This window comes from Cynara cardunculus, assembly GCF_001531365.2.
Source record: "Cynara cardunculus var. scolymus isolate 2C chromosome LG 2, CcrdV1, whole genome shotgun sequence".
NCBI lineage: Eukaryota > Viridiplantae > Streptophyta > Magnoliopsida > Asterales > Asteraceae > Cynara > Cynara cardunculus.
Window position 1 is genome coordinate 18,568,100 of NC_037529.1, and position 15,509 is coordinate 18,583,608.

Consider the following 15,509-nt stretch of genomic DNA (forward strand, 5'->3'; position numbering starts at 1 on the left):
TATTTGGTCAGCAGCATCTCGGTTAAAGTGGTATTTTGGTAAACAATCAGACTAGGCTGACCCAGTCATAGCCTATTAAACAACCCCTAAGAGCATGACACCTTTTCATAGTCATTATGAGACTTCTTATTTGGTGATCTAGAGTATGAATAGCAGAACTTCATCTTCTCCTTCATTCTTAGGAAAAAAAGTCGGCATAAAACTCCCTTCTATACTCATTTTCTAGAGAAAAGAAAGGAAGGAAGAACTAGAAGAAGAAGAAGAAGAAGTTGGTTCAAAAACAAACAAACCTTGCAGAAATTAAAGTCTTCTAAGCTTAAGAACTTAATGTGATTACGTACATGTTATTTAATTTGTTTATATATCTGATACATAATAGGTAGTTATTTGCAAATTTGATTACGAATCATGCTTAGAGTTTATAACATGAATCTTATATCATTACATAATTTTATGCCAGAAAACTTGTAAATCATGATCAATCTCATAGGAAACATGTTTGCATAATCACAACAACAATTTCAATGGTTTTGCAAATAGAAAATTTAAGGCAAATATAGCATCATTTTGAGCATGAAAATATGGTTATGTTGTGAAAAACTTCAAAGATAATAGTCATAAGCATGTGTATAAAAGTTATATCATTGTTGTATATAAGAATGTTGATAAAGGAGTACGTGGATTTATGAAATTCTTGAGTAAGGGTCGTATTGCATCTGCGTATTTTCAATGAAAAGCTTTGAGTTTATGTACCGACATGCTACATATGCGTTAGTTGTTGGTTTGGTCATTCATAGGATTCATGTGTGGCATCAAATGTATTACTAAACATGATCATTATATCAAATATTGTTTTTACATATAAATACTATTTGTGATCCATACAATGCGACGAGAAACAGATGTTCTATCAAGATACATTTCATTGAATGTTAACAAAATAAAGCTAATGTTGAATCCTTTTTACTTTGTCTATCCAGTGCAGTAATTACGGTTGAATAAATTTTGACAAGAGAAATTTTTTTCATATGATTTTAATTATCAATAGACTCCAAAATTTTGGTGATAGATTATTATTCTTCTACTATATGGAATTGGCTTGTTCCTATCAAGTTTAATGTATTTTCTTGGCGGTTGGGATTGAACAAAACTTCAACCGGAGACGATCTTGATAAAAGAGGAATTGATGTGCATTCCCTCTTATGTCTGGTTTGTGATTTGGAGATTGCATCGGTGAGTCATTTGTTCTTTTTTTATCAAATGGCCTAGGATATTTGGAAGCAAATTGGTTAACGATGGGGTTTAGATGTTCTAAAGCTTAATTCCAATTTAGATTGGACTGGGTGGTTATTATCTTTGCGGTTGAAGAATATGAAGTCGACTTGTTTAGAGGCGGTAGTTCTAACAGCTTCATACGTTATTTGGTCCTTTTTGGAATGGGACTCGTTTTAGGCTTCCTAAGCCTAATAAAGTAGTGTTGTGGGATAGTATTGTGACCCATTCTTTCTTTTGGATCACAAATAGGAGTAGTAAGTTTATAAGAACTCGCTCTCCATATTCTTTGAATTATTAAACCTTTTTTTTCCTTAAATTTAAGCGACATAATCACAATGTTTGTGGAAGGTTGCTGCTAGGTGCTAAGGTAGGAGGATGGTAAAGTCAGCCGAGATTAAAAGATTTGAGCCATACATTATCCACAATGAGGCCATTGAAAAAAGGGTCACTTTTGCTTATGATCCAAAAACAAGCAACTCATTCCATGTGAAGGCACAAAAGATCCCGAAAACCAATATTTTCTCAGTGAAGATAAACAATCAGTTTAAAAGAAACCACACCTTAGAACTAAAAAATGTTCAATGACCTAAAGAAACCAACCCCATTCCTCGAGTAGACCTTTAGGAAAACCATATAAGACTTGCAACATTGAGATGAAAAACCTGCCAAAATTAAAGTCCGACTCTTGCAACTTCATTAAGTCCTGCAACGGTCCAAACTTGCAAAACATTCACTGTCACAACCAAGCTTAAAGCCCTATAATTCCATGGTTCTAGAAGAATCGACAATTAAAGAAAGAATATGTATTCAAATGTATAGGAATATATAGTTATTTCAAACTCTGCAAATAGATATTTAGCATCCAAAGGTTAATGTTAATTTAAGAAATTAGTACACCACCCAAGAACACATTACCAAAAGGGATCAAATCAAGCTATAACAAAATCATGAAGAGAAGCACAAATAGCACATACACAAAAACAAGAAAAACCCATTGCAACAAGATCAAAGAAAGCCAGAGAATATCAACACACACAGAAAAAGTTAATATTGCTACTTGGGGGAACATTAATTTTGTTGGTTCTAGAAGATGATGACTTACATAGGAAGTGCTTTTAGGGGGGCTAAATACAAACGCGGAATAACTTCAAGAGTCTGGGGGGCCATGTTTTCTTTTGAAACATTATAGACCATCAATTCACGAGTCTCACTCGTGGAATTCTTTTTGTCAATTATTTTTGCAATTACTTGAATCTCAAAATCAGGAATGGTACATGTACAACTTGGAATAACTTCAAGAAAATTTGTTCGCTTATCCAGATATTCTTAATATAAGATAGTTTAACCATTGTCACTAAAGGTATTGACATATGTTTGTTGTATTTTTTCAGGTGTTATGAATTACCTAGACAATGTATGGTTGACACCATATAAGAAAATGTTTGTATCTGCTTGGGTTGATCATACTTTAAACTTTGGAAATCACACAACAAACAAAGTTGAAAACCAACATTCTAAATTAAAATTATTTTTTGAGACTTCCTAAGCAGACTTACAAAAAATTCTATTTCATATCCGTCAAGTAATCTAGTCACAAGACACATCGATTAAAGCAAGTTTTGAACAATGTAGAACTATTAGGAAACATCAATTTGGAAACCCACACTTTCAAAATTTGTGGGGATTTGTTTCATTTCATGCACTTGATATGATTTTCCACTAAAAATAAACGGGCTTTCCAAATTAGCGTATTTTCCGAAAGTTGTGGTTGTAAATTGCGTAGAAGTCATGGGTTGCCATGTGCTCATGAACAAGCACTGTATACATGTCAAGGCATACCCATTCCACTTGATGCAATAGATATATTTTGGAAAAAAAAACTTGAATTTTCACCCTGTGTGTCCACACAAGATGATGATATTGGATGTGATGATGAAGTTCAAATGTTCACAAAAAATTTCAACAAGCAGTCATATCATGATCGTAAAAAATTACTCAGAAAGTTGAAGGATATAGTAATGCCATCAAAACCGTTTGATGAACCATCGATTCATAGAACCACTCATGGTCGTCCATCTATAAAGAATCAAGCTTTGAACAAAAGAATTATTGAAGATCGTAGACATAGTTGTTTTAATGTGCCAACAATTATTAACTCTGAAGATTTGGGGCATCAAGAATCAGCGAGACAGAGTTCCTACCTCCAACGACGACCCACCACCCGACATCTGTATCTTGATCAAATCCTGAGTTTATTTCATCCATACATCACACAAATACAAGATGTATTGGTGATGGAAATTGTGGATTCTGAGCAATATCTACTTGTTTGGATGGTCATGAAGACGAATGGGACAATATCCGCAAAGAGTTAATGATTGAACTAACTGAGTATGGACAATATTACTCTTATATGATTGGTAATGAGTGCTTACGCATTCATGAAGCGTTGAAGTTTTTCCAAAAGGGCATCTTCGCACCAACTACGTATTGGATTGCTATGCCTGAAATTAGCATTCTAACGGCTTCAAGGTTCAATGCATATTGCATGTTCTCAATATGACAGACAATGTGATATACTTACCGTTTAGGACACAACCTCCGTCGTCATCTCAACACGTGACAATTGCAATAGTACATGTTGATGGTAACCATTACATAAAAGTGGTATTAAATGGATAATATACAATGCCCAAACTTACGCACCATTGGACACGTTATTGTCTTCAAGATGCAAGTACATGGATTTGTGTAGTACCAAAAAATAGAGCGTACTCTTATGAAGAATATATAGAGCGTACTCTTACTCATGAATATGCTAATTTAACATGAAAAATCAAAGTTTTTAATATATTGTAATTTATCGTAATACATTTGTATACAAATAGATAACCAAAAAATATGTCGTAATATTTTATTAATTAATAAAATTTAATTTATATTTGAAATATGTATTCTTAATATTCTATTAGTTAATAATAATATAAAATTAATTTATTTATATAATTACAATACAAATTAAAGATTAAAAACATAAAAGATGTAATAGAAAAATATTTAAAAAGTTAAAGAGTTAAAACTTAAAATATTAAAAGGTTAAAATTGATTTTTTTTTTTTGGAATTTAGGTTTTTTTTGTAGGAGGAGATATACAAATATACAAGAAAAGTTATAGGAGGGAGTGGGGGTTAGAATAAAACTATGGAGAGAGGAGAGATGTTTTTAATTTATATTAGATTTATTTTTTCAAATAATTTTTTATGATTTAAATTGGATCTCACTAATCTCATAAATTAATGAGTTTTTAAAAGAAGAACAACCTATATATATGTATATTAGAAGGGTATTCGTACAATGCAGCGAGATACATCTTGATTTTAATATTTCATTTTATTTTTTATCTCAATCGATGTGATAAATGATCTTATGTGATTTTGAAAAAACGATGATGTTTTCATTTTTGAATAAAATATAAATTTGAATATATCATAAAAATTTGACAAAATTATATCGATACTAGTATCAGATTAACTATTTAAAATTCCTCATTTTTTGTGTAATTTTTTAATTCAATTTTTTATTATAATTTAATTTAGGTTCAATAACAAAGTAATTTATATTTGGTTTAGTAATATAATTTTCTTATAAAGATAATAGTTAATTATTTTGTTAGAACTCGATAATTATCCTAATTATATTTTAGATTTTTTATATTTTAAAATGAGATGTCTATCTTTTACTTGATTATGTTTATCCATAGTTAGTTACACAAATTCAAACATGGAGCTTTAATAAGTTGTACTTATGCATAATTTACTTGTAATCTTGAAATTGTAAGTAATATGCATCAATCTACAGTATTTCATTCATAAAAATGGTTTTTAAGAGTTTTTGTCAAATGCTATAGTATAGATATTCGTGTGTATAAAACTATTGTTATTACTTTTTATAGGAAAAAAGACAAAAAATAGTCAAAAAGTCTAAAATGGTCCTTCATTTAACGGAGTTAACGGAGACTTTAGTCAGAAAAAGACCAAGACAAATGGAATACCATAAGAACCAAATTCACAATAAACAGAGACCTTAGTAAAAAAAAATCAAAATACAAAATGGAATCCACAATTCACTCCAAAATTAAATAAAATTTCTATTTTACTATAATCTACCCTTAACTGATTCACACATCTTGGTTGGTGATGCATTACAATACTCATACATGACCTTAAATTAAATATTTTTACAAGTCCTTTATCAAACACTTATTGGGTAAGCGTTTATTTGCAAGGAACATCATCCGTACTTACCTGGTAAGCGTTTAACGGTAAAATTTAACATTATCATTTACTTATCAGGTAAGATTTTAGTCCATCAAAACAGTACCGTATGCAACCATTTACCCGGTAAGCGCTTACCGTGGTAAGAATCGTCACCCTTACTTACCGGGTCAGACTTTTGGTCATTATCTCGCTCTTACCGGGAATGTTCTTGGTCCTTACCATATTAATCCGATAAGGTAATGTGACTTAGTGTTCACTTACCCAAATAAGCATTTGGTAAACGACCCCTTAAATTTATCCTGTAACATTTTTGACCATCAAAATAAATTTCTAATAAACATCTTAAATTATCCGGTAAGCCTTTAATAGATGATCCTTTAGATTATAAGTTATAAACAAACCATGACCACTAACAATAAATCTCTAGTGAACTTCTATTATACTTTTTTGCAAGTTTGTTGAAACCTTAGGGTCTTTTATGTAACATTTTTGAACTGTTCTGAATGCTCCAACACAACTGAATTCACCACCGTGTCCCCACTGAAACCTTAAAATAGGAGGTCTGTCAAGGACAAAATTGTAAATCCAACAACTGCCACCTGTGCACCAGGCCGAAGAAAAGGGAAAGGGACATACATATACGAAAAGAGGGCACCTCGTTTGAAGCTTCAAAAACCCACACACAGCGAAACCCTAGAAATTCCAATCAGTTCATGATTTGGATCCAAATCGAAGGAAAAGATGGGTGATTTCAATCTTGCTCTTGTGATTGTGGCGATCGTTGTCTGTGTATTAGTGTTTCTTATCAATGTATACCTCCTTGTGAATTACCAACATCCCGATGACAAAAACCAGGCGTATTTTCCCAAATTCGTTGTCGTTTTCGGTCTCTCCGTCGCTGCTATCTCCATCCTCATGCTTCCCGCCGATGTTGCCAACCGTCAGGCTTGCCGGCATGCTATATATAACGGGGCTTGTAATCTTACATTGCCGATGAAAGATCTGTGGTTGGCTATTTACATTGTCGATGCCATCCTCGTTTTTTTCGTTATTCCATTCGCAATGTTCTACTACGAAGGTGACCAAGACAAGTAAGTCATTACGTGGTAATACTAACCATGAAATTGATGATTTTGTTTACTACTTTCGAAAGAATACTGAAGATGGTACACTTCTCGAAGTTTATGACGGAGTATGGTTTTAGATTTCGAAAGTTTTTGTTGTACATCAGAAGCCAAAATGTACATTGATGAGTGCTAAAACTTTTAATAAGAAATTCAATCACTACGTTAAAGTTTGTGAGCAAAGTTACAAATAGGAAGATAAAATTTGAAGGTGTTAAATTTATAACATAGCTCGCAGCAATTCTGATTTGAACACTAGGCTTTGAGTTCACCGTCAAAATTGTATGTTTTCTTTCTGAAACCAACGATTATATCTATGAGCTTGAATATAGATGTCTGAAACGAGGCAAGGTTTAAATCTTGAGTTCAAATCGACTAATATTTAATTTCAAATTCTAAGGAATTCGTCAGCAATGTTGAACCTTACAAGAATACTGCCTTTTAGAAAAAAGGTTGAAGCTAGCTGATGAAAAACTTACACTGATTTTTAATTTCAGAAATATTAGTTTTGACCACAAAATTCAAAATGCATCTCCTATTCGGAGTGGAGGGAGTATATTAAAATGCTCAATGTGCATGTAGACATGCTAATGATATTGTGTATGTCTATGTGCTAACCAATTTGTGTATGTAGATCTGTTGGGAAGAGATTGAAAAGTTCATTGATGTGGGTGATCGCTACAGCTATTATCTGTGGTTTACTGCTGGGTATTCTATATGGTTAGTACTCCCTCATTTTTTAATCCCTCTCTCCCTCCTGCATAAAATGTCAGTTCCAATTGTCTTTAGCTGCAACCAGGATTAAAATCTATATGTGGCTAAATGGCAATGGAAATCATGATATGCTTGTGTGAACCTGTAACGATGCCTAAAAAGCTTGGATGTGTAATAGAAATACCTAATTAACCAATGGCAGTATTAGCTATTGGCCACAATGGTCGGCTGATGGAAAAAAGATAATTCTTCAAATATGGGAAAAAGATTATCCTATTAAAAAGTTGATCAACTTATTAGAAAGCCAAAGCAGCTGCTATAATAAACCAAGCTGTAGAGCTCATTAAACAAGGTGGTACCTGAAGGGGAGAGAAAACCAAATCAGTTAGGAAGTTGGTCACTAAAGCTTACCGGCGAGCTACTATTCTTAAAAAGAATGTTAGGATAAACTAGTATTGATTCTTTATATTCATCTGTGGCATGTGATAAGGCCATGAAGTGGAGTGCGTTGACACTTTTAGTTGGGTGAAGTGTACCTAGTATACTCTAAATATGATAATTTAAGCAGAACTATGTTGGTTGATTCAAATTTGTTTTATTTGTAACCCACAAGGACTTCCTATGAGGCCCCTACTTAGTGAAGTTGAAAATATTATGGAACCATGCGAACAGCTCAAATGTACAAGCAAATATCAGTTTGTGAGATTGCCTTGCATTTCAGTGCAGTAGTTTATCACTGACTTAACTAGAGACTACAATAAGGTTTGGACCACGTCCTCAACTAACTTCGGAATGGGTTTTGACATGATCTATTCATTATCTTGATTTTGATTTTATCATTGTGTGACTAGATGGGAAATCTTACACGTACTTCCATTTGCCATTCTGGAATGGATGTTGTATGTTTCTAAACATCTTTGACAAAATGCAATTGTTTGGAAATGAAATGGGTTTGAAGCATTAAAAGTGGTGAAAGATAAGAAGAATGATGCCTATTCTTGCAAGGGATCAGCTTTGAGAGCTAAGACTACATAAAAACAATCATAATCACTCTTTATTAAGATGTGGACTACATTTGAGAAACCTAGACAAATGTAACCTTGCTAAACTACCACCATTAAAACACTAAAATGGAACCGTCACTATACTACTAAATAGTAAATATTCTACTGACCTAGTCACTTGAAAGTGAAACCTCTGTTCCCTAGTGTTGCTACTAAACGGTTGAGTTGTTTCTAAGGTTTAATATGGATCCCATATTTGATCGCTTGATTGTTATTTGTTCAAGACCTTGCCATTCTCATCACAGTAGGTGGACAAGATAAAGAAAACAATGAACATGATGTTTGGAAGGAGTCTAAATGATACTTATAGTTTAATATTGTCTACTTCTACTCTGAACTAGGGTTTCCACCCACCATACTGCCCGCTAGGATTACATACCATGGCTAGGATATTTCATATCATCTTCTAACATTGCTAGGATGTAACTTTTAATGGTAAATATATGTGATGTGTCTTCTAAATCTGAATTATTGTGATATAATTAGTTAGATAGATCGCTTTTTAATCGCTTTTAACTATAATATATATGGAACAGAAAACATAGCGGCTCTTGAATTTGGCTTGTGATATTCGTTTGTCAATGCCATAACTTCTTTTCTTTTTCCTTATTGCAACTCCAAATTTAACTGCTTGCTACTGCAAATAAGAGTCTACATGGTACCCCTTCCTGACAAATTGGGATTTGTGTCAGTTCAGTTATGATGGTGCATGACAAGCCCCTTTTTGTATTTGACCTCAAAGGAAGGTTTTGGTGAGATGGTAATACATTATAGTTTGTCAATTTACATCAATGTGCCTAACATTGATTCCCAACCGTGCATTTATTTTGGTTTTGGTTATATTTTTATTTTGTGTTCGGTTAGTCTACCACAATGTTTATACTTCATAATTTAATTAATTAATTAATTGGTATTTTATAGTTTTAAACATATGCTAAAATTCATCAAGGAAAACTGGTAGGGTTCAGGTTGGGTGGATGTCTGATGATTTAATTGGGTTTGACATACGAGGATATGGGCTGGTTATAGGGAATGGTCTCCTGCCTCATTCCTATCTCTAGTTACAAGTGTAAAAAGTTCATTACTGCTAGAGTGTATTGTCAAGTCGGTTAAGACAACACAATGCATTTCTAGATAATCATTCTACAAATGTTACTGCATATCAAACAGAAATATAGAGAATAGGTTGTTTCCTTGTATACGAACACACAGTAGTATATATAGGAAAGGAACAGTTACAGAATTTTTTAGCATAGTTGTTGATTATATCTTGCCATTGATGTTGTAGGTTTTGTTTTTTGGTCATGGTGAAAACTTATATTTCCCATATATTTGCATCGTATTTTATCTTTTTGTTTGGTTCAATGCAGTAATTTCTGATGTCAAATGTCTTCAGTGTGGTCTGGGATGTCATATATCTTGGTTGTATACATCGATCTTTGATGGTGGTACTTTCTAAGAGTTAGAACCTATTCTGTAGCTTGTAAACTCCCTAAAGGGTACCTTATAGGCTAGAATTAAGTTTCTTGTCCACATTGTTATTGTATTACACTTGCTGTAATAGATGGGTGATACTGCCCATATAAATCACAGTGAATTAAGATTGCTACTCCAATGTTTTTACTACTCTTGGTTGTTTTGTTGCTGAGTTCTACCATCACATGTACTAGGTCTTGTTGGAAAGGTTGATTTCACTGTTAGGCACCTCTCTTCTTCAACCACTGCTTTCCCAAATAACTTTGGTTTCTCAAGCAGTGAACAGTGTATTGGGAGTGGTGCACGCCAGGTAATTGCCAATTTATGTTTTGTCTGCTCGGAGTTTCTTAGCATTACCATTCACATTTAATGTTATGCCTTTCAATCAATATCACAGTGTTCTGCATATATTGCCAATCCTTCATCAGAGACAACATGGACTATGCGCTCAACCTTTCCAGAATATGTTGTTGCTCTTGCTACAATTGCAGGATCTGTGCTTTTCTCTGTATGTTCTTCTCTGGGTGTACTTAAAATATATAATAAGTATTGATACTACTTCTTAATAGATGTAAAGTTGCATATAGCCATCTGAAAATAGTGCCCATCCTAAAAGGCGCAGATTATTGCTAGATAGGACTAAATGCAGATTCTAAAAAGCCATCTCTCTATATTAGTTGGTGTCATTCTTCTAATAGATGTAAAAGAATGAAAAATTAATGCAAATCCTAATCTTGTGTCTCATATTTAGATATTTGGCGGGGTTGGCATAGCTTGCCTCCCTCTGGGACTTATATTTTCATTCATCAGGCGACCAAGGGCGGTTATCACTAGATCACAGTATATCAAGGTAGTTCCTGCTTACTGATTTATATCACATTCTCTTGTATTATTTCAGTTGCAATTAGTTCTTGTTTTGTTGGTTTATTGTCTAGGAAGCAACAGAACTTGGTAAAAAAGCAAGAGAATTGAAGAAGGCAGCGGATGCACTTCACCAGGAACAAAAAAGTGGTTCAAAGGGAAGAAAGTGGCGAAAAAACATGAAGGCAGTAGAAAAAGTATGTCTACATTACATTGTTTAGAAGTTTTGTTGAATAAGGATTTGAGGTTAGCTGGCGGGTGTTTGTCTACATTCTTTTGAAGTTCTGTCTACTAAGGAATCAAGGTTCATTGGTATATATAACACGAGTCACTGCGGCCTAATGTCAATCTGCGAATTTTGCCTTCTCATGCTGCCCAGGTTGAAGGTTTGGGTCTAGCATAGATGGGTATGAAAGGCAACAGAAGATATATAGGAGTGATAATGATGGTATTATGAACTTTATGGTTTTGGTATGTTTGCCATGCACATGATCATTGAAGTCCTAAATTATTATATGCCAATAATGCTCCCCGTATCACCATACTGGAATGAACCCAATCTTGCCCTTTCATAAAATTGTTGGGGCTATTTTCCAATTCTACCTGTATATGTTACGTGATGATGCTTGCGGAAGTGGAAATTTGCAAGCATGCACACACACACACTATAGGTATGTTCAGTGTCTTCTACATGAACTCTGGTGTGTGTGTGCTTCCATACAAGGATATCATATATGTGTATGTGTGCATAAGCATATGTATGTGTGCAAATTCATCTTGGAGTTATTTTTGTTCGACCAAACAAAATAAAGAAGCAATGATTAACTACATCTTATCTAATGAAATTGGAAACAAGGGGGAGTATAATGAAAAGAGAAGGATATGGACCAAGAAGGAAAAAAAATCTTAAGTTTTGGTTGCCAGTTCCATTGTGGTTGTTTTAATAGGGATGAGAGGAGTACCATGTATATTATTTGTTGTTTGTTTTACATCATTTCTTTTTGTACTTCTTATGAGGGCGAGCATAGCTGTAAGATACTTATAAGTGTTTGTGTATTATTTGACCTCGGAAGGTCCTGGATTATTGTCTTTGATGTAAATGATGAGAAGCTCAATTGAGACCTTCTTAACATTCTCTATATGTTTATGTTCTTTGGTTGTTTTCACCAAGCTGACTAATCTCTATCCTTCAGGAGTTGCTTCTTCTGGAGGATGATGTGAAGGCTTTAGAAGAGATGTATCCTCAAGGTGAAAAGGTGATAATTAAGAAGTTCTTTTCTTTTCCTTTAAAAAAAGATGTACTTGCCTTTTGAATTACAGATAGATATTTTTTCTAGTCGCATACTAATTCAAGCCTAATTTATTCAGGCAGAGACTACCTGGGCGATGACAATCCTAGGCTATTTGGCAAAGCTTGTACTTGGAGTCTTTGGGTAAGTTCTCCTAATACTATCCATCTGGTATTCTGGCCGTGTTTTGGAAAAATCTAGGTTTCCTGTTATGCTCTTTAAATAAATCTGAAGTAATTTATGATTAATTGATTAGTAATGCCATTGAGTATCTAGTAAAAATGATTGAAAAAGACCTGGTAAAGTTCTAAGCATTATACATATTTTTTTTGTTATTTGTTTGGATTTTGTTATAGTTCCATCATAGTTACCCTCACATGTGGTTCTCTTACCAAAGGCAAAGGGCCTTTGGCCTAGCGGTACCTTGTAACCCAACCTGTTTAGAGGTCAAGGATTCAACTCTTGCCGAAGGCAGAAGTGTGCGTGAGTTTAATTTGCCGTATATAAGTTTTATAAACTTAAAAAAAAAAAAGAATTATAAGTTCTCATTCTCTTTCAAAAAGTAGAACTACATTCTGATTGTGTGGTTTAATGGACTAGTTTTTTTCAGATTGATGACTAGTATGGGGTTTCTTAATTTCTGAAATTTGAGCTTCCTGTATAGTGTTTTATATGTTGTTTAATATGCTAGTGATTTTTGGCCTACTCTTAAATACATATTAATCGTGTATAGTTTATTAGTTTCACCACAAAGTGGAAGTGTATGTCCATCACTTCTTTTCCAGTTGTGTCTTCTTAATATTTTAGGCTTAAACCGTAATTTAATGTTCTCATTTAAATAAACTCTCAGTTTGTTATTACCCATGTGTTATTATGTGTGTATAAACTGTATGGCCAATAATTGTTATTCCCCTTCTTCATTTGGTTGCTTTCATGTTGGGGTGTTCAAATTTTAGGTTTCCACTTTCTTTAAAAAGTGTCGGATTTTTTTGTATACCCATTCTAATAGATGCACAACAAGATGTGTTTTTTTCCTTTTCTTTGATTTAACCTGGATATCCAACCCGCTTTGCGAACCGACTAATTCCAACCACCCGCTTTGCGGGTAGTCCGGAGTCACCTCATTTGAACCTCCATGGCCGCAAGGGGATTTTTATTCCTCCTTGGATTTGAACCTGTGATCTCCAGGCATTTTTGACCTTTGGAGCCCAAGCTCAAACCAATCGGGCACCACCCTTTCTTCCACACTAGCAAGTCCAAGGGTGAAAAATGGAATCCAATCTAAATTGGTGCGTTTCTGATCGTGTCTTCCCATTTATGCAGTCAATGAACTCCTAAATTCCAATACCATTGTGTTTTACCTCATTTTCGTCACGCCAAATCTAGATTTTATTCTTTCTGAATCATTTGATGTTCTCACACATCATCTCAAGATTGCTTTGGTAATTTACAATTACTAGCAGTCTAAGTAATCAAAATTTGTTCTGATGTATTGTTGCTGTTAGGTTGATTGTTTCAATTGCCTGGGTTGTACACATTGTGATATACTTGTTGATTGATCCGCCTCTTTCGCCCTTCCTAAATGAGGTTTTCATCAAGTTGGACGATGCTTGGGGTAATCTCGGAGTCCCTTTATGCTCTTCTATTTTAAATGCATGGACATATCTTAATGGCCATATGCCACTTCAGGTCTGCTTGGAACTGCAGCATTTGCATTCTTCTGCTTCTACCTTCTGCTTGCGGTGATTGCTGGGGAAATGATGCTTGGCCTGAGACTAGTGTTTATCACTATCCATCCAATGAAGTAATTACCTTTTTTAGGGCACTTGTAACATCTTTCTTTCTCCACGAATGAATTTCTAAACCAAACGAAACAATACCAATTTCCCAAAGACCGTGAATGATTTTTTAATGGTTGCTAATTGTGAAACCAATTGACAGGTGGGGAGCTACTCTCATGAACTCTTTTCTTTTCAACGTGGGACTCATTCTTCTTTCCTCCATCAGGTGGGCCAATCTCATGCTATATAGATCATTAGTAAATTAACCATTTCGTTGGCAATAATGGAAAATTCATTTGCCTCGTAACTTCTCTACTTGATCGTATCTTTTATGCTTTTCATCAATTTCAGTTGAACTTGAACATTTTAGTTTCTATCCCCATAGTGTTTTTATTTCAGTAGTTATACAGCTAAATGCAGTAATCGATATACACACAATAATCCGAAGTTAAATGTGACCTTCTGGGGGACACCATGCAGTTCCATTTTCATGATCGATTCAGTAAAAGAATTTTCGGCATCATCTGTTTTCTGTTTGGTGTTTTCAGTGTGATTCAGTTCTGTTCCACAGCATTTGCATACTATGCTCAAGCTACAGCTGCCCAAGAAATATTTGGTCACACATTGGAATCTCTTCGTGGAATCAAATATCTATACAAGTTAGTCACAGTTATTTCTTCTCTTTCAGTTTCCGCTATCACCATTGAGTTTTTCTTTTGGGTATAGACCTGTGCTCATTTATGATCGTATCATGAACAGGTATAATGTATTTCAGATTGCATTCATCGCTCTAGCAGGCTTAACCTTCGTGTATTATACCGCCTTTGTAAGTTTTCTCTTGCTCACTATGTCACTCTCCCTCCACAAGAGTTGCAACACTTATTATACATGAAGTAAATGTTGCAAATTTTAAGAGCCAATAGGGTATTGTTTTAGACATTCCAACTGGTAATTTTTTTGAAAAAGACAAGTAGATCATTATATTTTCATTTTGTTAAACTAGGGATGGAGAAGAAAAAGACCGAGCGGGAGGTTTCAGCTGTCGTCTTAAAGCATTAATGATCAGAAAAGCATGGACAGAGTGGAGTAGATGTATTGGTTGAGAAAATTTTCAGTTCAAATGATGATTTATTTCAATTGCAATTGCTTCTCTATACAAATGAATACCACATATAATCTTTGTCAAATATATACTCGAGAAGTAGCAGACCAGAATCGAGAGATGGTCGGGACAGGGGTACAAGTTCCGAATCGGGTTTGCTGCATTTTGTTAACAACATGTGTATGTAATTTTGCTGTTTTAATATGTACACGGTGTAATCATGTAATATCTAATTTGATGTAATATATAGGGAAGGTGAACATTTTATCGTCTTTCTATTGTGTTGAAGGTAATGCAAAGTTGTTGGTGATTCTAGTGTCATCAAACATTTTGGTGTAAATGAGATTGACTTGATCGTTAATACGAGTTTGGTGGTGCAGAATACATGTATACATATGCCACCTTGATCGCCCCGTATGGGGGGTTTCCTCTCCCCCTTGGCGGTGATCCTTCCGTAAGATTCTATCAAAAAGGCGTATGACCTTCTGAACTTCACTTCAGAATGTTGAACTTGAATTCAATAGACAAGTTGTCTTGCATGATAGAT

At 34.2% G+C, this 15,509-nt stretch overlaps 1 protein-coding gene and 1 pseudogene across 2 annotated transcripts; both read left to right on the top strand.

Annotated features, from left to right (window-relative positions):
- The window catches only part of LOC112505979, a 6,325-nt pseudogene extending 2,487 nt beyond the window's left edge, over positions 1-3,838 (top strand).
- A 2,383-nt stretch (positions 3,839-6,221) lies between these two features.
- LOC112507674 (LIMR family protein At5g01460-like) lies at positions 6,222-15,347 on the top strand. Of its 2 annotated transcripts, XM_025112336.1 has the most exons (14): positions 6,222-6,642; positions 7,310-7,395; positions 10,124-10,239; positions 10,327-10,437; positions 10,681-10,779; positions 10,865-10,987; positions 11,984-12,046; positions 12,159-12,223; positions 13,585-13,694; positions 13,769-13,883; positions 14,021-14,086; positions 14,409-14,519; positions 14,620-14,686; positions 14,864-15,347. In XM_025112336.1, exons 1-14 carry the CDS (start codon positions 6,293-6,295, stop codon positions 14,909-14,911), a joined length of 1,530 nt encoding a protein of 509 aa, XP_024968104.1. In that variant the 5' UTR covers positions 6,222-6,292; the 3' UTR covers positions 14,912-15,347. The 2 variants fall into 2 exon arrangements, with proteins under 2 accessions (XP_024968104.1, XP_024968105.1); XM_025112337.1 differs by lacking the exon at positions 10,327-10,437.
- The last annotated feature ends 162 nt before the right edge of the window (positions 15,348-15,509 follow it).